The sequence below is a fragment of the Cavia porcellus genome, unplaced genomic scaffold (assembly GCF_034190915.1).
Source record: "Cavia porcellus strain 051 isolate PalLab524CR breed Dunkin Hartley unplaced genomic scaffold, mCavPor4.1 scaffold_10, whole genome shotgun sequence".
NCBI classification, from domain to species: Eukaryota; Metazoa; Chordata; class Mammalia; order Rodentia; family Caviidae; genus Cavia; species Cavia porcellus.
In genome coordinates, this window is record NW_026947493.1 from 6,291,044 (window position 1) to 6,313,829 (window position 22,786).

General features: G+C 35.9%; 1 protein-coding gene across 8 annotated transcripts in view; it reads left to right on the forward strand.

Moving 5' to 3' along the window:
• Window positions 1–22,786, forward strand: part of Phf3 (PHD finger protein 3) — a 79,646-nt gene that overhangs the window by 31,634 nt on the left and 25,226 nt on the right. For 5 of the 8 annotated variants that reach the window (XM_063256928.1, XM_063256930.1, XM_063256929.1 and 2 more), the window contains 3 exons: window positions 9,928–10,089; window positions 13,850–15,581; window positions 21,455–21,764. In XM_063256928.1, coding sequence (XP_063112998.1) covers window positions 9,928–10,089; window positions 13,850–15,581; window positions 21,455–21,764 — 2,204 coding nt within the window. Of the gene's footprint in view, window positions 1–8,865; window positions 9,055–9,925; window positions 10,090–10,686; window positions 10,774–13,849; window positions 15,582–21,454; window positions 21,765–22,786 lie in introns of those variants that run through there. The other 3 variants (XM_063256931.1, XM_063256932.1, XM_063256934.1) reach the window with 3 other exon arrangements.

Sequence of the window (22,786 nt, forward strand, 5' to 3'; positions counted from 1 at the left end):
GTTTCTAAAAAAACCAGCCACAGTAACATTGTCCTGCCTAAAACATTTAATAGCTCTTACTATTTTCATGTAGATTTTTTGGTTTACCCGATCCCCTCAGTAATATTTTTACAATTTAAATAAATTGAAATAAGGTTACTGCATTCAGCTAGTTGATATGTCAGGTTAGTATTTTAGCCTGTGTCTTTTTTCCCCCTTGAGATTTAGGTAAGAAACCAGGTTATTTGTCCTGAGAATTCTATATCCTTGGTACCTAGAATAATCTAGGACAGTGTGTGACACAGTAGGTGCTCAGTGAGTACTTTCAAAGGAATTACAGGTAATTCATAGTATTTAGGACAAAATTAAAATACTAATTTTTGGAGAAAAATTGTCATGTCAGTTTTTATTAGCTTGATAGAATAATCTTGGCAATCAGAACAATTTTGGTAGCTAACCCTACCAAAGTAGGAGTAGAAGAAGAGAATATGTAGAGTGATAGAAAACCTCTATCTATATGTGCTATGACATACATGACCATCACTTTTTAAAGACCTTGTTGCTTGTATATTAAGCACTGTGTTTAAAGCTACATTGCTTTATTTTCATAGCAACCCTTCGGTAAGCGTCATTCATTATGTCTATATTTTTCTAGTGAAGAAATTGAGGCTCTGAGAAGGTAGTAGAGGGCAAGTGGGCCCTAGCTATTAATATTTTTCTTAACAAACTTGATGGAACCAGAATTATGACTTTGATAAAAAAATAAAATTCTAAAAATAAAAATATAGCACCAGTACTTTCCTTTTCTAGCTTTTTTTGGTAGATACTTGCATGTATATTCAGACTGTTGGAAAAATTTTTAAGAGAACGTTTTTAATATAAGAGTAGAAAATGTGAACAAAATGGAAAAAATATGAAATAACCATTATTCACATTTTGTTATACATATGTTCTTTTTAGGGGATTGTGTGAAAATCAGCTTAGGAAGCAGTTACACTATACCACATATGCTTACTTCCCTTAACACATTGAAGTCTAAAGTTTTGCAGTGAATAAACTGAACTTGCTTTGAATTTTAGGCTTGTTGGTAGAAAACTGTCTTTCTGTGAAATACTTATAAATTCCATTTTGGCAAAAGTTGAAGTATTGATGATCATTAGATGTAGGACTGCAGGGTATGTTAAAATAAATGTAAGTTACAGCTGAAGGAGAATTTAATAAGTGTTGGACTAAGTGAAGATAGCAGTAGGAAGAAATAAAAATTAACATAGACTGATGCCATTCACATAACATAAGCAAGAGAAGAAAATACTTTAAGCAGGTAACACAGGTGCATATTACTTAAGAGCTCGTGAATTGTTGATTGACAGTAATGCATGTTAAGACCTGAATGGGAGAGCAGCCAAGACTGAAAGACATGCAGGGAGGTGGATACATGGCTGAGGTATGTTCAGGCTCTTAAAAACCTGAATGCCCATGCCAGTGAGCTTGAATTAGACCTAATACAAAATTCTGTAAACTATAAATTGTTTCTTTTCGAAAACTCACCTGATGATTTCTACATATTTACTTATTAGAGTAAAATAATATATTTGCTTCTTTGACTCAGTCAACCTGTGCAAAATTTGTGGTAAAGAAGAAATTAAAAGTTTGTTTAAAAGGTGCTATATGTAGTGTTACTGTTTTTAGAATGATACTTACCTCAAAATAAGGAGTACTATATATAATACACAATTTGATAGAGCACCAGCTCTCTTTGAAGTGAATTTTGTGACTCTTTCCTTGAAGGAAAGAGCTCTCACCCAAGAGAAGACCAGAAGAGGTTGGGTAGTCTTCTGAAAGAGAAAGCTGTGGAGATTACTCCCTGTGTTTTCTTAATCTACTTCAAAAAATATAAGCCCTGTACATTAAGTAGATAGCTACCTTTTTTTGGTTGTGATACTGCAAAGATGTGCTGTTTTTATTTCTCGCGCTGTGTTTTTTTCTCATGTTTGCTACTTAACATCAGCTTAATAATGGAGGAAATAACTGATTTAGAAGCACTTGAGTGAGTTTGGTGTTTGTACTGCCAGCATAATTAATCTGTACCAAATGTGAAGAATTCTCTAGTGTTTCTGACTTGTAATTCTCCCCTTTGTGTGGTGGTAAAATGTTTCAAACAAATTGCAGTTAAGAAATGTAGTAAATTTAACTCCAAATGGTTTGTTGATGATTCTCCCCCCAACCCTCCATAGTTTAGATTTCATAGTCTGGGTAAGTATCACTAGTGTCAGGACAACTAACTTCCTTAGACTTGACTAGAATTTAGAACAGTTAAGTCTAACAAAAGGTGATTTGGAGTTGTGATATAAAGTCAGATTTAAGGAGATTTCTAAATGAGGTCATAGGTACTATGGCAAAGCTTCAACATGAGAACAACAACCTATTAATAGATTGTGTGAGGGAGAAAAACCACACAACCTTTTCTGCATGACACAAGAAGTAACTTTACTTAGGAAAGAATCAGGCTTTATTTATTTATTTTGGAATTCATACTGACGTTTTAGTAGATGTTTTGAATGAGGCTGGCCCTTTTTTTAAACGTCGAATGTTAAATACTGCATCTTGTTTTTGCTTTGTGGTGATAAGAGGGGGAGATAAAGTACCCAAGAATAGGCCGTGTTCTGCAGAAAAAAGTCATTTTTTCTCAGCAGAAATAGTTGAAACATCACAATTTTATAAGTATCAGGACTTAATTGAGAGGATTTTAGCCAGAGATTATTCATTCTGAACTGTGAATATCTTTAAATCAAATGAAGAGATTGGAAGAAAGAAATCTCAGGTACTTCTTAAAACAATTGGTTTAATTTAGAGGTAGTTAAGGTAAACTATTTGTAAATTAATTTTATTGGTACTCTTGATATACACATAATGATCACATTCATCATGGAGAATTTGTACATGTACATAATGCGTCTTGAGTTTTCTTTTTTGTCCTACTGTCCCTCCCTTCCCTTCAACCCTTCTTCCACTGCTTATTTACAAAAGCTTTATTTCCATTTTATTCCTTTTTTCTTTTTCTGATCTCTCCCCATTCCCCTTCCAATCTGAACATTTTCTTCCTGCTTCCCAGTGTCTGCCATCCATTTTGGTCTCTATCATTTCAGTTTCTCATAGAGTAGAAACAATGCAATATTTACATGTGTGGGATTTGTGTCACAAGTGTGTTTCAGGGTGTATCCATTTACCTAAAAATGTCTCAAGTTTATCCTTTTTATGGAAGTATAGTACTCCATTGTATATAGAACCCACATTTTCTTTATCCATTCATCTGTTAATGGACATCTAGGCTATTTGCAAGATTTAGCTATTACAAATTATGCTGCTGTAAACATGTATGTGCATAGTCTCTGTGCTTTGATGCTTTTTACTCTTTTGTGAAGATACCAAAAGGAAAATACCTGGGTCAAATGGAACTTCTAGTGTTTTTATTTTGAGAACTCTCCATACTGATTTCCATAGTGGTTGTACCAATTTACATTTCCACCAATAGTGGCTAAGGTTCCCTTTTCCCTATAACCCTGCCAGCATTTGTGATTGATTTCTTGATGATAGTTATTCTCACAGAGAGATGGAATCTCAGTGTTGTTTTAATTTGCATCTCTTAAGTGACCAGTGATGTTGACCATTTTTTAGTATGTATTGATTCTTTGTAATACTTCCTGTGTGACTGGAGTTTTATTTATAAAATCTTTGTCTGCATCTGTGTCTTAAAGAGTTTAACCTACATTATCTTCCAGCAAATTGTTTCTATTTTAGTGTTTAGACCTTTTTGATCCACTTTGATTTTAGGCTTTGCATGGTGAGAGATGTGGGTCTACTACTAATTTTTGGCATGTAGGAAATCATTTTTAATAGCACCATTTATTAAAGTTGCTATCTTTTTTTCAGTGAATGTGTTTAGTCCTTTGTCAAAAATAAGTTGGCTGAGTGTGTATGAAGTTGTGTGTGCATCTTCTACTCTCTACCATTGATCCTTGGGTTTGGTTTTTGTTAGCTTTATTTTGTTTTTGCTATTACCATGCTGTTTTTATATTGGTAGCTTTATAATATATTTTCATGTCAGGGATTGTGATTCCCCTATCCTGCCTTTGTTGCCCAGAATTGCCTTTGCTATTCTAGGTCTCTTCTGGTTCCAGATGAATTTCAGGGTGGTTTGCTCTCATTTTTGTGAAGTATGCTATAGATATTTTGATCAGAATTTATTAAATCTATGTAACACTTTTGAAAATATGGTTCTGCCTATCCAAGAACAGAGACTGTCTTTTCATTTTGTGTTATCTACTTAGATCTACTATTTCAGAGTACTGTACTTTTCAATGTAAAGACATTTTACTTCCGTTATTAGATTGATTTCTCAGTATTTAATTTTTGGATGCCATTTTGAAAGATATTGTTTCCCTAGTATCTCTCTCAGTGATTTTGTTATTTATTCCGAGGAATGCTGTTGATTTTAGGGTGTTGAAAATACACACACACACACACACACCCCTCAGGGATTGAACTCAGGACCTGGCACCTGCTAGGCAGGCCCTTATGCCACTGAGCTAAATTCTCAGCCCTAGACTATATCTTGTTATGGTACTGAATTTGGTTATCAAATCTAAAAAGTCTTTTAGTGAGGTTTTTGGGGTCTTCTATGTAGAATATCTTGTCACCAGCAAATAATGGTAATTTAACTTCTTCCTTCTCTATTCTTTTGTTTCTTACTGTTGTCTAATTGTCTGACTAGTGTTTTTAGAACAGTATTCAATAAGCATGGTGAAGATGGTGGGCATCCTTGGTCTGTTCTGATTTTAGAGTGAAAGTTTTCTGTTTTTGGCCAGTTTGTATGATCTTGGCTGTTGGTTTGTCATAGATGGCTTTTATCAGATTGAGATAAGGACTTCCTATTCTGATTTTCTGTGGTAATTTTTTTAATTCAAGAATGCATGTTAAGACTGTCAAGTGTTTTTTCTCTGTCTATTGAGATGTTCCTATGGTATTTGTTCTTTGTTCTGTTAATGTGGCGTATTACCTTTATGGTTTTGTGTATGTGGAACCCATCCTACATCCCTGAGATGAATCTAACCTGGTAATGATGTATACTTTCCTTGATGATTTGCTGCATTCTGTCTGCCAGTATGTTATTGAGGATTTTTGCATCTGTGTTCATTAGGGAGATTATTCGGTGGTTCTCTTTTTTTTTGGTTGGATCCTTCTCTGGTTCTTTTTAATCAGGGGTAATACTTGCTTCCAGGAATGAATTTGGGAGTATGGTTTCCCTTTCAGTTTCAGCTTGAGTAGTGGCATTAGAGAAGGTAGACAATTTAAAAGGATGAAAGGAATTGAAAACAGAGGACAGGGATAAAGGGGGAAGTGGTGTGAGGTAAAAACAGTCAAAGTATATTGTACATAATTTGTATGTATACACTGTACCAAAATGAACTTCATGATTCTCTGTAATCAGTATATGCTAATTAAAAAGAAAGGGTGAAGGAACTCAAAGTTTTTATTACTACAGCTGAGGGAGAGATTTAAGAAAAGTTAAGAGTTAGAGTTAGGAACAGTATAGGGCGTTTAAAGTGCCAGATATAATTCCTAGTACTTGCTGTGTTAATTCAACCCTCATGATACACTGAGAGGTTAAGTAGATGTTTCATTTGTTGGGGGGGGGGTCTATATTCAGCCTGAGAAACTGTTAATTCATAAAGAATAAACACTTGTTAGCTTCTGGAGGCTCAGAATTCCAAGAGCATGGAGTGTCCATCTGTTCAGAGTCTTGTATATTAACATGCTTAAGGAGGCGTCACATGGCCCGACAGAGGAAGCATGTCAGCATGGTGCTCATTTTCATAGGTACCATCATGGGGAGGGGGGCGCCTTCATCACCTTATATATCCCAATTAACTTCCAAAGGTTCCCCAACTCTATTATTAATGCATGAATTCGGGAGTTTTCAATACCAGAACTTTTAGATGAACTTCAAACCATAGCAGAACTTCTGGGCATCACTTAACTTGCAAGTTATTTTTTTGTACATGCAATATAGTTACATCTTTCTGTTTTCCATTGTTTCCTTCCTTCCCTTTCTTCTCTCCATTCCCATCTTTTATTCTACTTTATCTTTTGATTCCTCCATTCACATTCATCTCTCCTATACAGTGTACTCTCCTTACTTTACCTCCTTTGCTCTGCCTTTCCCATCTGTCACTTATACAGCAAAATCATTCTTTATCCCTCTAAATTCCTGCAACTGATTGTCCCCTTTCTTTCTTTTGACATTAAATTTACTTTAAAAAAAGACTGTAGTTACTGTCATTTATCTGTTCACTTTGTAACTCCTTGTCATCCAGCCCTCTCCTCCTCTTTGCAGGGCTAGTGGATTTTTCTCCTTCCTTATTCTTGATGTATCCTCCCTGTTTCCTTGAATTTCTCTGTACTCTGTGGTGCATGTAATATTACCTTAATTCTATTTTTTTTTCATCTCATCAATGTGCCTAAAAAGTGAAGGCATTACTTTTTATATTTGTTCTTCCAGCTTCTCTGTTTGGGTTAATGGAAACATTTTTCTCTTTAAAAACTTAAAAAGAGTCTTTTCCTCTGGTTCTTTTATTCAACAAATATTTCTGGAGTACCTCATATATACAAGATTGTTTCAGATCTTGGTCTTAAAGCCAAGACCAAGAGAAGTTGACCTTGTGGAGCTTACATTTTGGTAGGTAAAATAGGCAGTATGCAGATACATAATGTCAGTAAACATGTGTCGTAGTTACTTTATGCTCGTCGCTGAGACAAAATACCTGAAGCCCAAAGTTGGGAAAGGAAAGGTTTATTTCTTGCAGTTTTTGGAGGTTTCAGTCCACACTCAGTTGTCTCCAAGACAGGCTGGCATGGCTGGGCTGCAGTTCATGGCGGCCGCCAGCAGCAAACTCGAACCAGCAAAGGGAGAAACACACCTTCTTCCTGCCATTACATCACATCCTGGCTCCACCCCTATGTGGGTGGAGCACTGACACCATCAATCCAAGCACTAAACAATGAACCATCATATATGAACAATGCAAACTCATGAGGCCTGGGGGACACAAACATAAACCATGACAACATGTTACAAAGGATATTAAATAAAGTATGCTGAGGATCATTGGGCAGTGATGGGGGTAGGTACTGTTTGGCATAGGGTGATTTCTTTGAGAAGAGTGAGCGAGCTTTGTTGATGTGTAGAATAGCCCTTCACTCATAGGGAATGAATGGCCAAGTTAAAAAAGCTGAGATAGACTGTGCTTTTTTGTATTTAGCACAGGTCTATGCGACTGGAATAGAGTCAGCAAGGTATGCTCTAGATAGAGTTTTGGACTTTAAATATTTTGGGAATGCTTTGGAGAATCCGAAATAGGAGAATGTAAAGTCTAATTAATGTTTTAGAAGGATCACAGAGATAGCTGTGTGCACTGTTTGAGGGGAGGGTTTACAGTAGAGGAATCTGGGATGCTAGAAAACTTTCATAGTATATTTGTGAGAAATGATGGTGATTTACAGTGGAATTGATAGTGGTTTCAGATGAGTGATGCATTTTTGTAGATGGAGCTGCAGAGAGAGGAGCTAATGCTGACTTGAGTTTTATAGGCTTAAAAACTGGGCGAATGGAGGTTTCGTTACTAAGAAGATCCTTCCAAGAGGAGTTTATTTTGGGAGAGTGGAAAGATGAGTGGAGTTGATGTTTATTTTCAGTATGTTGGGTTTGAGATACCTGTTAGACTCCCTAATCAAGATTAAAGTCTTCAAGCAGTCAAATGTGATTGTGGGTCTGGAGAAAATATCTGTGGGATCACCTAGCAGTGCCTGAGTATGAAGAGTAAGATAGACTTGAAGGGTTCAACTGTTGGATAGCTCTGATTATCTCTGCAAGACATATAATACATGTTCTAGAAGCTAATTGAGGAGAAAAGGGTTGGAGAGGGGAGAAAAAATCAACTGTCAGATGCTGCTAGGAAACAATCATTTAAAATCAAATAACTGACTTTGGATTTGGCTAAATCCTGTGTCTGCTTTGCAGTATAGCGGTAAAGTTCATAGCATACCTTTTCATATCCTGTGAACAAAGACTACTAATTAGCCTTTCTCCCCTTTTTTATTGTTCCTTTCTTTCCTGATTGTAATAAAGCATACGTGCTCATTATAGAAAACTTGGAGAACAAAATGTAAGAAAGGTCAAACTGTGGTATTCTTTATCCACCTTATCACTGCAGATAATCACTGAGAATAATCCTTTGTGTTTTTTTGTTCTGCATATTTGTGCAGCTTAGTGTGCTTTTATATCAAATTGAGATGAAAAGTAGTTTTAACTTTGCTGTTTTAAGTGACCACAGTGGACCTACTTATCTAACAAAATTTTTGAGAATGTTTCTCAGTGTTCAGCCACATGAATATTTCATCGCGAAGGAATAGCTTAACTGGACTCCCTTTTATCCTGCCCCTAATACTAACAGGTCCTGATTGATTTTCCTAAACCATGTTGTGCACTAAGCTTTCAGTATATAGCACGGTGGTTAAAAGCTTGGGCTCAGCTTTTGGGAGTAATGCATGCTTAGAACAGAACATCTGGAAAGTAGAAAAAAAGATGTACTGTTACCATTTGTAGATAAAAATTACTAGTCATGATTATTGGTGTAATTTCATCTTCCTGTCAATCTTTTGTTATCCTGTCTAAATGTGTAACACATGTATTCTCTGTTCTTTGTAAATTATCTTGGTTAGATTGTATAAGGAGTCTTGTGATTCTGTTTGTTGTCAAATGATCTTCAAGAAGATTGTACCATTTGAAAGTATATATTTATGAAGAATTTTATTCTCTTTAAATTTTAGGGTAGACTACTATCTTATTGAGCTCTTTTTAAATGAAGTTCTACTTGGATACAGAGATGAGGACTAGATTACTTCTTGAGATCCCTTCTAACCTCTAGGATGAAGATAACTAACATTTGTGTAGTGCTCTAAAGCTTTTAAAGTGAGTTGTCATACTTCATCTCACTTGATTGTCACAGAAACTCTGAGGTAGGTAGGACAGGTATTGTCATTCTTATTTTAGAGATAAAACTAAGAGAGAGATTACATTAATTTAAATGTTCTGGCAGGAATTTGAATGCAAATCTTCTCTGAATAGTCCCATTCTTTGTACAGGATCTCATGCATTTAGAAAGAATTACAAATTTGCTGACTACATGCTATTTGTTCTGTACATAAGCAAAGCTAATGAACAATCTGAATACATTCATACTTCTTTTAGTGTCCATCTTCCTGCAATCTTCCTTCCTCCACAAATAAATGGCTTTGTCTCTTGATGAGGAGAAAGTAATGTAATACACAGTTGCATTAAACCCCTAGAGGTTTCCCCATCGTTTGGGTGAAGGAAGTTGTGTTTTCACTCTCCTCACCACAGTCATTGCTTACTCTCACAGTCACAGTATTGCAACCTAAAATATCTGAGTGATATGATCCAGTTGGATTATTGGAGTCTGGCAGGAACCTAGAGTCACCAGCCTCTCAGGGTATGGAACTGTTTTTATGACTACTTTAAGCACCATGGAGATAATTAACTATTCAGGTATAGTTGCCTGTTGCATTCTCAAGGGAATAGTAAATGACCAATAAAAGTTGTAATTGAGGTAAAATCATGAAAAGTTATAACTAGTCTTCTTTGGTTACTCATGAGGCAGAAGTTTGTTATCCTGAATTGATGTGGGAGTTTAATAGTGGTAGTGGCAGTATCAAATGTACTATGAACAGACCTAGATTTAGCAAGATCATGACTGTAAGTGTGATTTATAGATCGTGACTGTAGTATTTTATTAAGACTCTAACATTGTTTTATGTACTGCCCCATAATATTTTTAAAATTAATTTTTTACTGGTTTTATCTTTTTCTAGTTGTTGGTCTTGACGATATTATGGATGAAGGAGTTGTTAAAGAAAGTGGCAACGATACCATTGATGAAGAAGAATTGATGTTACCCAACAGGGATTTGAGGGACAAAGTAGAAGAAAACTCAGTGAGATCACCAAGAAAATCACCTCGTTTAATGGCACAAGGTAATGTTTCCAAAGATGTCTAGCTAAAAGATCAGAGCTGTAGGAACAAATGTGTTAGCTTATAAACTTCCTAAGCCAAAGTCATATTTTCTTTTTTTTTGGTACCAGGGATCGAACTCATGCCCTCAAGCTTGCTAAACAGGTGCTTATGCCACTGAGCTAAATCCCTGGCCCAGAGGTCACATTTTTTTGATGTTTGCTAATACAAGCATTTTGGTAAACTAAGATACGTATTTGTTTCACAAATTTCTGGTACCGACCACCCAGATTCCCATCTGCAGAGAAAAATGCTGTTAACTCTCACAGTTTATTTATCTTTTATTTTTAATATCAAATATCAGTTTAATATCTTTGATATTTATCTTTGATTCTCTAGGTAACATGCATGTGTTGCTTCTGGTTTTTTTGTTTTTTAGAGTACTGGGGGTTGAACCTAGGGTTGAACTCGTGCTGAGTTTCCCTGACTGGGCTCTAAATTGTTGATCCTCCTGCTTCAGCCTTTTGCCAGTGTGCTGAGATTGCAAGTGCTCTGTTTTTGGTTTGATTTGTTGTTGTTGTTGTGTGTGTGTGTTTTTTTATTGAGACGATTTTTTTCAGGCTGGCATTGAAATTACTGTGTAGCCCAGGATGGCTTTGAATCCGATCAGTCCTTCTGCCTTGGCTTCCTGAGTGCTGGGATTACAGGTGTGCGCCTGTATTTATTTCCTTTCCTTTCCTTTTAAAAATTTTTTAAATTTTTTTAAGACAGGGTCTTGCAGTACAGTTCAGGCTGGCCTCCAACTCACTTTGTAGCCCAGGCTGGTCTGGAACTTTGAATGTTCCTCCTGCCTCAGCCTCCCACGTGCTGGAATTATAGACGTGAGCTGCTATGCCTGGCTCTTGTATTTATTTCTCTTCTTCTTCTTCTTTTTTTTTTTTTTTTTTTTTTTTTTTTTTTTTTTTTTTGTCTTTTTCCCTTTTATCGGTACCAGGGATGGAACTCAAGACTGCCTGCTTGCAAGGCAGGCGCTTATGCCACTGAGCTAAATCCCCAGCCCCTATTTCTTGATGTTACACTTTTCTTTTACTTGTCCCCTTCAGAGAGAAGTACATTTGAATTCATATCCTTCCAATATGGTTTCATTAGATTAGTAGGAATTATTTATGTTTGAAGGACTGCTTATAGAAGTGAAGCACATAATAAAACTTTTTTTTATGATATTTAGTCTTTCAGGTTTGATTGTTTTTACTTTTCACTTGTGCACTATAGGTCTTATTCTGCTAGTTGTCTTAAATCATTCCTGAAGAAGTTTGTGCCTGTGACTCTTGTCATTGAGGAAGGATCTCCTGGTGCTTCTGATGCACTGCTCTGGGTTGGTGTGAGCCCTCTGTGCCTGGTACAGATCTCTTAAGGGTGTCCCCTTGGCATGCGTGTGAGGAGTTGGCTTAGTTTTTTGTTGTTGGCTCCTCCTTGCTGTTGGCTCTTTGTTGATTGAGCTCTATCATTTTGGGATGCACCCTTTCCTGTAACTTGGTGGGGGGAAGGGAGTGTGGAGGTGCACTTGTCAGACCTTGTCCCCACATAGATTTATTGAATCCATTCTCAGAATGGAGTCATGGTTTGGGTTAGACATAGAACTCAAGACTGAAACTCAAGAGTTTTTTTTAGACATTTGAAGATGTTGCTTCATTTTCTTCCCACTGAATTTTGTAAGAAGTTTATTCTGATTTTGAAGATGTTATATGCTTTCTTCTGGGAGTTAATGCAGACTCTTCCTCTTCTTTGTCTATTTTTTAATTTATCTTATTTTAGGGCTCAAACTCATGACCTCCTGCTTGCCAGGCAGGTGCTTACACCACTGAGCTAAATCACTGGCCCAGAAAATTTTTTAAGGCAGAGAGAGGTTTCAAATTATGATAGTTCATATTTGGAGGAAAAAAAGTGAATTTAACTTTTATAAGTCACTATTAGAAAAATATTTTATTAGATATCTTAATAGTTGTTCCTTTATCATTTTTAGCAACCATTTAAGTGTTGAAGGTTTTTTTTTTTTTAATTAATAGGTAATGGGTGTGAGAAGTTCATTTATTCTATCTTAAGGATGAATAGTTGTCTTTAAAGTTTTAAAAATTACCTGAAATAAAATGTGGAAGTTTAAGTTATTTTTGAAGTATATGAACATGTGATAAATCGTGATTCACTAAATAATTATTAAACTGTTGAGTATGTCCCAAATATGTAGACAGTGTGTCAAGTCCTAGAGGAAATAGGAGTCCCTAATACTGGATAGCTGTATGCATTATTTTCTTAACTACAATACTTCAAAGTGAAAGAATTTGCTGTTAAAGATTACACTGAAGACTGTAAACACCACCTAGGATTTTTCCAGATAAATAAGACACACATTATTGATCTATGGAGATTTTTTTTTTTGTGGCATTGGGGACAAGGCAAGCATTCTACCACTGAGTGGCATCCCCAGCCACAGTGTAAGATTTTTAACAGGAGTACAGTCCAGTGATAAATGATACACAGTAGGGAAGCATTTGAAGTATTAGAGCATAGTAGGCTTTTACTTTGAAAGGGAGAATCTAAAAAATGATATTTTTGAGGACTTGATTTAGAGGTGCTAGAATATGCATAGGGTTGGAAGTAGCTTCATATTTTGAGGCCCCCCCCCGTACCAGGGATCGAACTCACGACTGCCTGCTTGCAAGGCAGGTGCTTACGCCACTGAGCTAAATCCCCAGCCCCTTTTAATTTTTTTTTTCCGGGTATTTTGAGTTTTAATGTATATTTTTCTATGTATTGTATCACTTAGCTCTCTTTTTAGCTCGTTTTACTTTTGTGTTTCTTCTCCTGGAGAGTTTATCAGTATGGAAAAAAGGCATTGTTAAAGATGGAAAGCTTCATTAAATTTTTCATTTTTTTTTTTTTTTTTCTTATCTATTTTCTTGGTTTAAATCTTAAAAATTTCCTTTTTCTCTCGGTAACCTATGTGTAGTACTCTGGTATATTCTTCATTTTTTTTAGGAATAACTTGAATGCTAAAAGGTGATGTAAGAAATAACATTAAAAAAAGAATTACAGAACTTTGAAAGTTGCATATTACAGCTTATGATCCTTTTTATGACAGGTTTACATTTTATTAGCACTGTAATTTTAAAAATTTTTTGCAGTACTAGGTATTAAATCCAGGGTGCTTTATCATTAGGCTATGTCTCCAGTTCTTTTTAAATTTAAATTTAAATTTTTTTAAGGCAAGATCTTGTTCTCTTGTCTAGGTGGGATTTGAACGTGGTGATCCTCCTTGCCTCAACCTCCCAGAGTGCTGGGATTATAGGTGTCCACTACCTCACCCGATTTTAAAAAGATACTTAGAAATATTTAATCTTTAAATGTATATAATGTTCCTTAAGATAGGCATTAGTAGAATAATAAAGGAAGCTCATATTACTAATTTTTACTTCAAGTTTCTTATGGAAGAATGACTCAGAAATATATCTTGTCATATGATATCATTCCAGATATCATAAATGTTTCTTCACTAGACTCAGAGGACTTTGATAAATATAAAACTATACATATACATGTTCAGTTATATATCTATCAGTGTATCTGGTTATAAGTAACTGTTAGTATCTTTTTGCGAAAATGACCAGATAAGTTTTATAGGTTACAATACAGAATTGATATATTTTAAATTTTACTGAAATAAAAACACATGGCAAAATAGCTAAGTTATTTCTATTTTTTTTTTTTTTCTCCCTTTGTGAATAGAACAAGTAAGAAGTTTGCGACAAAGCACTATTGCCAAGCGTTCAAATGCCACACCCTTAAGTAGCACAAAAAAAACATCTGGGAAGACTGTGTCTACCTCCAAGGCAGGGACGAAACCAGCAGAGAGACGGCAGGTGAAAGAGGAAGGTTGTGTGTCCCTGAAAGCTGAGCACCAGAAGGAGAGCAGAAGGAGCAGCCGACACGCTGGACAGACTGAGGTGACCCCACGAGGACCAGTGACTCCAGGCCATTCTCCAGGATCGTCCGGCCTTGAAATGAAGGCTGACACTGGGCTGGGTGCCCAGCCTGCGTGTGATAGTCAGGGAGAAACTGGTGTGCTGTCTCACGGATTAAACTGTCCACTTCTTCCAGAGACTTGTGTCTCAGGTGAAGAAAAGAAAAACGAAGCTCTGATGGAATATAAAATCAAGAGTGTTAGCAGCCCATTGTTTAAGTTTTCAGATAAGGAGGAAGATGAACAGAAGGATTCTGTTTTGAGTAAAATGGATGAGACTGTTGAGGAAAGGATGGCAAAGGAAAAGCTTGAACAAGAATCAAAGGATATAGTAAAATTATCCCATGAAGATGACCAAATTATTGAGGAGCCTGAATGTTCTGCTGTTACTTCTAGTGATACAGTGTATATAAATACAGATAGCACAGAAAGGAATGTTGCTGGTTTGTCTACTTCAGTGGGTGAGGTGACTGAATGCCATTTGGAACTGAATACCATGGGTGTTGAGGAAGCTGAGAACTCCCTTCAGAGACATGCAACAGAGTTGCCAGGTTGTGCAGACACAGAGTCCAGTGATGCACTGTTGAAGAGCACAGAGTTTAATAAATCAGCGCTAGAGGTGGTTGGTGCTAATGTTTTTGAGCCAGAAGATGTTTTAGAAAATGCTGTTTGCAGTGTGCCTGACAAAAATTCAAAACAATTGAACATTATTGAAAGTGTTCAAATGGAGTCTCAGGAGACAGCAAATGTTCAGAATGATAGAAGCAGTCAGTCAAATAGTATTTCTTGTGTAGAGTCAAAAAACAAATCTAAACATATAAAACCTGTAACTCATTCTAAGCAAAACATGACCACAGATACTCTGAAGAAAATTGTTGCAGCAAAGCAAGTAGTGCATAACAAAACTAATGTCAAAAATGCAAAACGAAATGCTGATGAACCAGAATCTCAGCAAAATTTCCATAGGCCAGTTAAAGTGAGGAAAAAAATTGATAAGGAATCAAAGACAAATTCTGGGATTAAGGCTGTGAAAAGCCAAGCTCATTCTGTATTCAAAAAAACATCACAGGATCAAAACTCAGTGCAGACCTCTAAACCTTTAACACATTGTTTGGGTGACAAACTTCTTCACAGTCATCCTAGTCCTGCTCAAACGGGACACTCACTACATTCCAGCCACAAGCCATGCTCTAAGCCTCAGCAGCAGGTCCTAGCAGCTAGAGTTCCCAGTCACGGGAGAGAAGAGTCTGACCACACAGGCCCTGAGCACTACAAGGAAGAGGATAAGCTGAAACTGAAAAAGCCGGAGAAGAACCTGCAGCCTCGTCAGAGAAGAAGCAGCAGAAGTTTTTCTTTGGACGAGCCCCCATTGTTTATTCCAGACAACATAGCGACTGTAAAAAGAGAAGGTTCTGATCATAGCTCCTTATTTGAGAGCAAATCTGTGTGGGCTCCCAGCAAGCAGTGTGGGTTTTGCAAAAAACTACATGGCAACAGGTGTGTGTGCGTGCATATGAATGATGTGTATATTAAAGAAAAATTGTATTTTTGGAGGGTGGGATTGGTCTGAGAACTGTAAGAAATGGTTTAATATGTAAAGACTTTGGCACAAGCAACAAAAACCTTCATCAGTCCTGGAAAATGATAGAAAGATGGAGCTACTTGAATTCATAAGTTTGTCACTCTATTACATTTTAAAAGATAGTTTGATCAACAGCTGGTATAACATGAAATGTTTTGTCATTGTAATCAGAGAGTGTAATTTAGTCATTGCATTTGAATATAAAACCAAAGCCTTTTTGCAGATCAGAGAAATGTTATGCTTCTTGGGGACTGCATTTTAATTGGCCTGAGAAGAACTAGTAATAAAATGTAAAGGTGATAATGGAAATCCTACTTTTCATTTGAAAGTTTTTTTTTAAAAGATGCACATTAAAGACAATACTGTCATCTCGAAACTATCAAACTTGATCTTGTAATAAAATTGATAGCTAAAACAACTGTTTGATAACCCAGAATTTGTATGTAACATGAAATACAGTGAAAATATATGTACTATTGAATTGTTTCAGTGATTGCAAGAATTTCTTATGAATTCAGATATTCAAAATTTTTGAGTTGATTTTAGCGTTGCTTTTGATTATTTTTTAGGATTCCATCTTTAATAGTTTTATGACATTGCCTCCCCTGCCCCAGTGTATTTCTTTGTTTGCTATCTTTTTTAAGAAAAGGAAAACGAGATGAAGTGGAATGTGCATCTACAAGATTGTCCTGATCCAATGTTAACGCTGTTGTTGGAGCTTCTATCATTATTGATAAGATAAAAAGAATGTTAATGTTAGAGTGACTTTTCCCACCAGTATTAGATTACATAAAAATTAAACTCAAAATTTAGAGAGGGACAATCTAGTAAAGTATTTTGTAATACTTATTTTGGTGGGAAGGGATTAGTTGGGGAGAATGGGAGGGGGAGGTATGGGGCTGTTTTCTGAAATACAAGTTTTATGTCACAAGTCTTTTCTATTTATGATTTGAGTCCAACCTCTAGTTTTAATGCTGGAGGTTATTTTATAACAAAGTATAGTACATTTTTAAATATTGTGATACTGTATTAGTTTTAGGCATAAGAGAGTTAAGGTTAGAATGGTACTAGTAAGTGCCGATTAATAAAAGCCACTTTCATTCTGCTTGAGTATTCTAATGTCATGCTGAAGTGGTTAGAGAAGTGGACACTTGGCCATCAAGTATGTCATACTAAAACTTCATTAGATACTAAGTGTTCTGGTGACCCAGTCCTCAGGAGTTTGCCCAGATGTTTTTTTTTTTTTTTTTTTTTTTGTTATTGTTGTTTGAGACAGTCTCACTATGTAGTCTAGGGTGAACTTGAACTGACTGTGTAGTCCAGGTTTACCTCGGACTTGCTATGCTTCTCCTGCCTCAGCCTCTCCACTGCTGGGATTTCAGATGTGCGCCACCATACCTGGCCTTCCCCAGATTCTTTAGTGTTGGGATACCACTTCATCAACATCAGTAGTTGTTTTTTTTTTTTTTTTTTTTTTTTTTGTCTTTTTCATTTTTATCGGTACCAAGGATCGAACTCATGACTGCCTGCTTGCAAGGCAGGTGCTTATGCGGCTGAGCTAAATCCTAGCCCCAGTAGTTATTTTTTAAAGTCAGATTTAGGTATTAGTTTTGTTTAAAAATTTTTTTTTTTTTTTTTTTTTTTCAGAACCAGGGATCCAACTCACAACCTTGGGCTTGCCAAGTAGGCGCTTATGCCGCTGAGCTAAATCCTCAGCCCTAAAAAAATTTTTTTATAACCTAGTGCAATCTTTAGAATCTTCTCTATAAAATCTGGTTTCACTGCTCCGAGTCTGGAAAATGACTTACAATATAGATGTTCAATTTACATAAACTGACACGTAAAACAGTCCTTTGGGAAGAGCTTTTCAGTTTACTCCAGTGTTGTCAGGAAAGAAGCTTGGGTGATTAATACTGAACTAGTCTTCACTGCTGCTTTATGTCATATTTGCATATATTGAATTTACTAAAAATGTACCTTTCACAGAATCTATAATTTTCCTATTTTAACTCACATGGGGTATAAATTTATTAGCATATTAGGATATACATTTATTAGCAAAATAGTAATTTTAATCCTTTTGATGCACTCATCACATTGAAGAATGTTCCTACAATGAAGGTGACATTTTCTAGCACTTATGACAGCTTTTCTTCTGTAAAGACCATTTAAATTTAAACTCTTTAGTACTTACACATTTTGCAGCTGGACTTAGTTTCATTATGCATCCAGTGGGAAGTTGTATTTTGTAATACGGACGCTTAGGGCGTATCCAGATGATAAGCAGCTTCTGTGTATTCTGACAGTAGATACTCATTCTTTACTATGTTATTCTTTTGGTGTCATTTCCCTGATTCAGCATTATAACAAACACATATTATTGTAAAAACTAGACTGTTTAGTCCTATGGGTTTTTTAGAGGGTGGGTACCGGGGATTGAACTTACGATCCTGCACTTGCAAGGCAGGCATTTATGCTGCTGAGCTAAATCCCTGGCCTTTGTGTTTATTTTTTTTAATGTGACTTTTAAATGTATTTGGCATTTTGAAAAGAACAAGTCTGTGTCTTTTCAGGTTATCTACCTTGTGATTTCCATTTTCCTACTTCTCCAAAAGACACTTGCATCTTTCTAGGACCATATTATAGACTGGGTGAAATTTTTAAACACAAAATCTCAGCAAAATAAGTTGTTTTAGACACTCAAACAAGAAAACTTTCACAAAAGGAAATTTATTTCTAAAATGATTTTTACCCTTTTCCAGGATTTTAAGCATTTTATAGTATTCTCTGCAGATTAAGTTGTGAATAACCATATAATGCTGCATAGAATCCTTGCATCTCTGATGCAGTGAAGACACACATAGTCCCATAACATGGTCTAGGACTGTCACTTAAAGACCCACCTTGGGTAGCACTTAGGATGCTAGTGAGTTTTTGGCATGTGTTTGTTCAGATTTGCAGTCTTCAGAGTCGCTTGTGCTGTTTACTTTGAAAACAAGTTGAAAATTTCCTAGTCATATGTTTAGCTTTTTGCCTGAAATACAGATTAGAATTTTTAAATTGGTTTATTGTTTTATAGTAGATCTAGTTTAGTTTTTGTCTTTGTGTATGAACATATAATAGAAGACAACACAAGTATTGCTGCACTCTTCAGTTAACTGACCTGGAGCTAAACATCACATAGTGTTTGTTCATTGGTAGTCAGATTTACTGTGCATGTTACAGTATTTTTCCTAAAGTGATTTCCTTTCTTGGTAATCAGAAATTCAAGGACAGAGTCAGAAATGAGAGAAGCGTTGTGAGCCAACCCCCATCGCTGCAGTTAAGTCTCATACTGTCTCATGTCTCGTCTTAAAGTAGAGCAGTACATTGAAAGAAAAGTATATTTTCTGTGTGAAGCCCCCCTTTTTTAAAAACAAAGTTCATGGTACTTGCCAGTGTTAGACTCAAAAGTAAAGAGTACTTATATTTTTGGATGATCAATTTTGTTTTAAAATGAATTTTACTTTCCTATAGGATACAGGCATTGTCATTTTTCTTGATTTCTCAGAAAATTCTATTTAACTGCACTGTTTTACATTAAACCCAGTGTTATGTTTTTATTTTTTTATTTTTGGTACCAGGGATTGTTACCTTAATAGTTTAGAGGTTTGCTTTTCTGGCCTCTTTGAGTGGGAAGTTTTCAGAAAAAACAAAACAGACCGAGGTATAGTAAATGATAAATCTTATGGTTATAAAGATGAAGTAAAATAAAAGTTTGAAAACACTTTTTGTGCTTTGTAATTTGACATTTAGAATTGGAATTGGGACAGAAGCACAGTCTGGATTTCTAGTGAAACCTTCCCCCATTCCAGACTTGCTTTGAAGAAATCGTGATAAGAGTCCTGATTATGGGAGTAAAGGGTACCACCATTTGCTGCTTTCTTCAGTATCTCCAGGCTGTTCATGTTAGATGATTGCTTTCAAGAAATAATTCTTTTAACTTTACAACCTGAAGTGGAAGAATATTAAAGCACCTGTATTTACAACATATTCTTGTTGACTGGAATATTGGATTTGAAACATGAAGCCATCAAAATTAATTATGAAGCCTAGAGAAACTTTGTCTTAACAAATGCTGCATTGTTTGAAAGTTTTCTTAATTGGCCTTGTGAATCCAAAGCATTTTGTGTTTGTATTTTTTAACTTTTTTTCTGGTACTGAGGATTGAACTCACGACCTTGGGCTTGCAAGGCAGGTGCTTACACTGCTGAGCTAAATCCTTGGCCTTATTTGTATTTTTTAAACTGAATTTATTGTTGGGAGGATGAGTAACAATGATAAAGCTAGCAAAGTATCACTAGTGAGGGTTAAAAGTGTGCGAAGACACGAAGAAGCCTTAGAGCATGGCAGTAGTTTGGCACATGATGGAAAGGCATGAAAGGAAGAGAAGAAGAAACGCTGCTTCAGAAGCGTGACTTTGCAAATATCTTGGCAGGATAGTGTTCTGATGATTGTCGTTCTAGCATTCTAGTAGAACTTCTGCTGGTTTTAGAGCCAGTTAGCCAGCCCTGTCACTCAGCATCCTTCCTGGGGCACTAAAATTTTTCAGTTGAGGCTGGTGATGTCACAGCTAAGAAAATGAGTAGCACAAAATCTTCGTGTTTAAGGAACATACTTGAACATACTTCAAACATGAATTACTGGCTGAACAAAAAGGAAAGTCAAACATGAATATATGAAGTGAGCTTTATAGCTTAGTAGATTAAAAAGTATGTAAAAGAATAATTTCCCTTGTCACTATATATCTTGTGACTTCAAAAGTTAACTTAAGTTTTCTGTGTTACAGAAGCTTTTTGTCTTTTTGAGGCAGGGTGTCGCTGTGTGGTTCAGGTTGGCCTTGGGCTCATTGTGTAGCCTAGGCTGGTCTTGAACTTGGCAGTATTACAGGAGTGTGCTACCACGCCCAGCTATATGGAAGCTTTTTTAGAGTAACAAATCTTGTGCTTCTGCTGTTAGGTTATTTCTTTTTTTTCCCCTCCCTTTAGGTTATTTCTTACTTAAAATGCAGTGAAGGGAAAACAGCCCTCAGTAGATACCCAAAACACATCGACAGTAGTAGTAAGAAAATCCTCCTTCCGCAAGTGCCTAAGAAGATTTTCCAACTGAACCTGAGTAACACCCTTTCTCTGTGTAGTTTGAGTTTAAGTTAAAGTGATTAATAAACAGTTTGGGAGACTATTAAGTTTTTAACTTACCTTGCTGCTTGCTTATTGTCATGTGGCAATCTTGTCTAAAGAGTTCTTAACACAGTTGTATGTGTTACAGATTTTAGGTAATACAGGTGTAACTTGAATGGGTGGTGATGAAATTAGCAGACAGCAAATTACCATCCTTCACTGAAAAGAGCTTGTGCTTTGTTGTTTACATTCTATATTTCCAGTGCTCTGTTTTTAATTCTGTGGAGTCCTGTCCCAGCATTTTCTAACTTGTACCAGAGGAGCAATATTTGAAGTCTTTTTTTTTTTTTTTTTTGTCTTTTTCATTTTTATTGGTACCGGGGATCAAACTCACGACTGCCTATTTGCAAGGCAGGTGCTGAGCTAAATCCCCAGCCCCCAATATTTGAAGTCTTTAAAGGTTCCATTTGCATAGAATAGCCCTTGGATGCTGCTCCCTGTGGGACTTGAGGAATGGGTTGAGATAGAAAACATGCAGAATAACAGAAAGTCACATGGAAAAGATTATGTTAGTCTCACTTTGAACATTAATTTTTAAAAATACCTATTTCTGCTTTTTTTCCCCTCAGGTTTATGGTTGGTTGTGGGAGATGTGATGACTGGTTTCACGGCGATTGTGTTGGACTAAGTCTTTCTCAAGCACAACAGATGGGAGAGGAAGATAAAGAATATGTGTGTGTGAAATGTTGTGCTGAAGAAGATAAAAAGACTGAAAATTTAGACACAGATTATTTTGAAAATCAAGGTACAGTTGAAGCTCATAGTGAAGATAAAAAAATGGAATATGAAAAACTTGGATTATCAAAGCACATGACAACAAATGACAAAACCAAATGTACAGATGATGCAGTGAAGCACAAGGTCAAAATTTTAAAACGGGTATGCTTTCCATTAATTATGTATTGTTATTTATAACTGTGAACTGTGAAAATTTTGAAATTTCTTTATAGTGTTTTGGTATATATTTTTAAATGTACTTTGTATAAGGATATACTGATTCTTATTTGGATTTGTTTAGCATTCTGAGAGAAACCAGGTAGTGACATATTCAGAGCATGCAACTTATTTCCCATTATCTTTTGTACCAAGTTTAGGCTGTAGTTTGATACTAAATTTTCTGAGATAAAATGTGTATGAATGTGTGTTACGATCTTAGCTTTTCACTAGGCCTGTAATCCTATACTCTAGGATACTGAGGTAGGAAAGTTTTAAGTTTGCGCTCAGCCTGGACTCGTTAGTGACTTTAAACCCTGTCTCAAAATAAGAAACTGGAGAAAGGTCTGGGTGTGTAATTCAATGGGAATGATAATAGATTTGGATACTGGTACTACAAACAATAACTTTTTAGACTAAATATCTACCACCCTTTAACCATTTGGCAATAGTGTTTTCTGGTTGGAAGAGTTTTGTGAAGAGTTATGTTTTTTGCTTTTTTTTTTTTTTGCATCTCATAATTTTTGTCTTAAAATGTGAAGTCATAGATAGTTGTCAGTTTTCCCTGGTCTTACATTTATATTTTAGCTATTCTGAAAGTATGTTTAAAATAGTTCCAGGGGCTGGGAACTAGCTTAGTGGTAGAGTGCTAATATGTGTACTGTGTATAAAACCCTGGGTTTGATCCTCTGTATCACTACACACACAAAAAGGAATACACTTTATGATATTTTGTCTTTAACTAGAGAGATGCACAAAGGATGCCCCATTTTATCTGATTAAATTTTGTTTATTTCTACTGTATTTTTATTGCCTGTACTTTTTCTAACTCTTGGTTGGTTATAGAGTCCTGCTGGAGAGGAAACAGTAGGAATAAATTATAAAAATAGACTAAGTACAGTGATCCAAGAGACAACATGAATTTAGAGCTGGAAAGAAGCTATAGAAATTTCTTAATCAAAATGTTC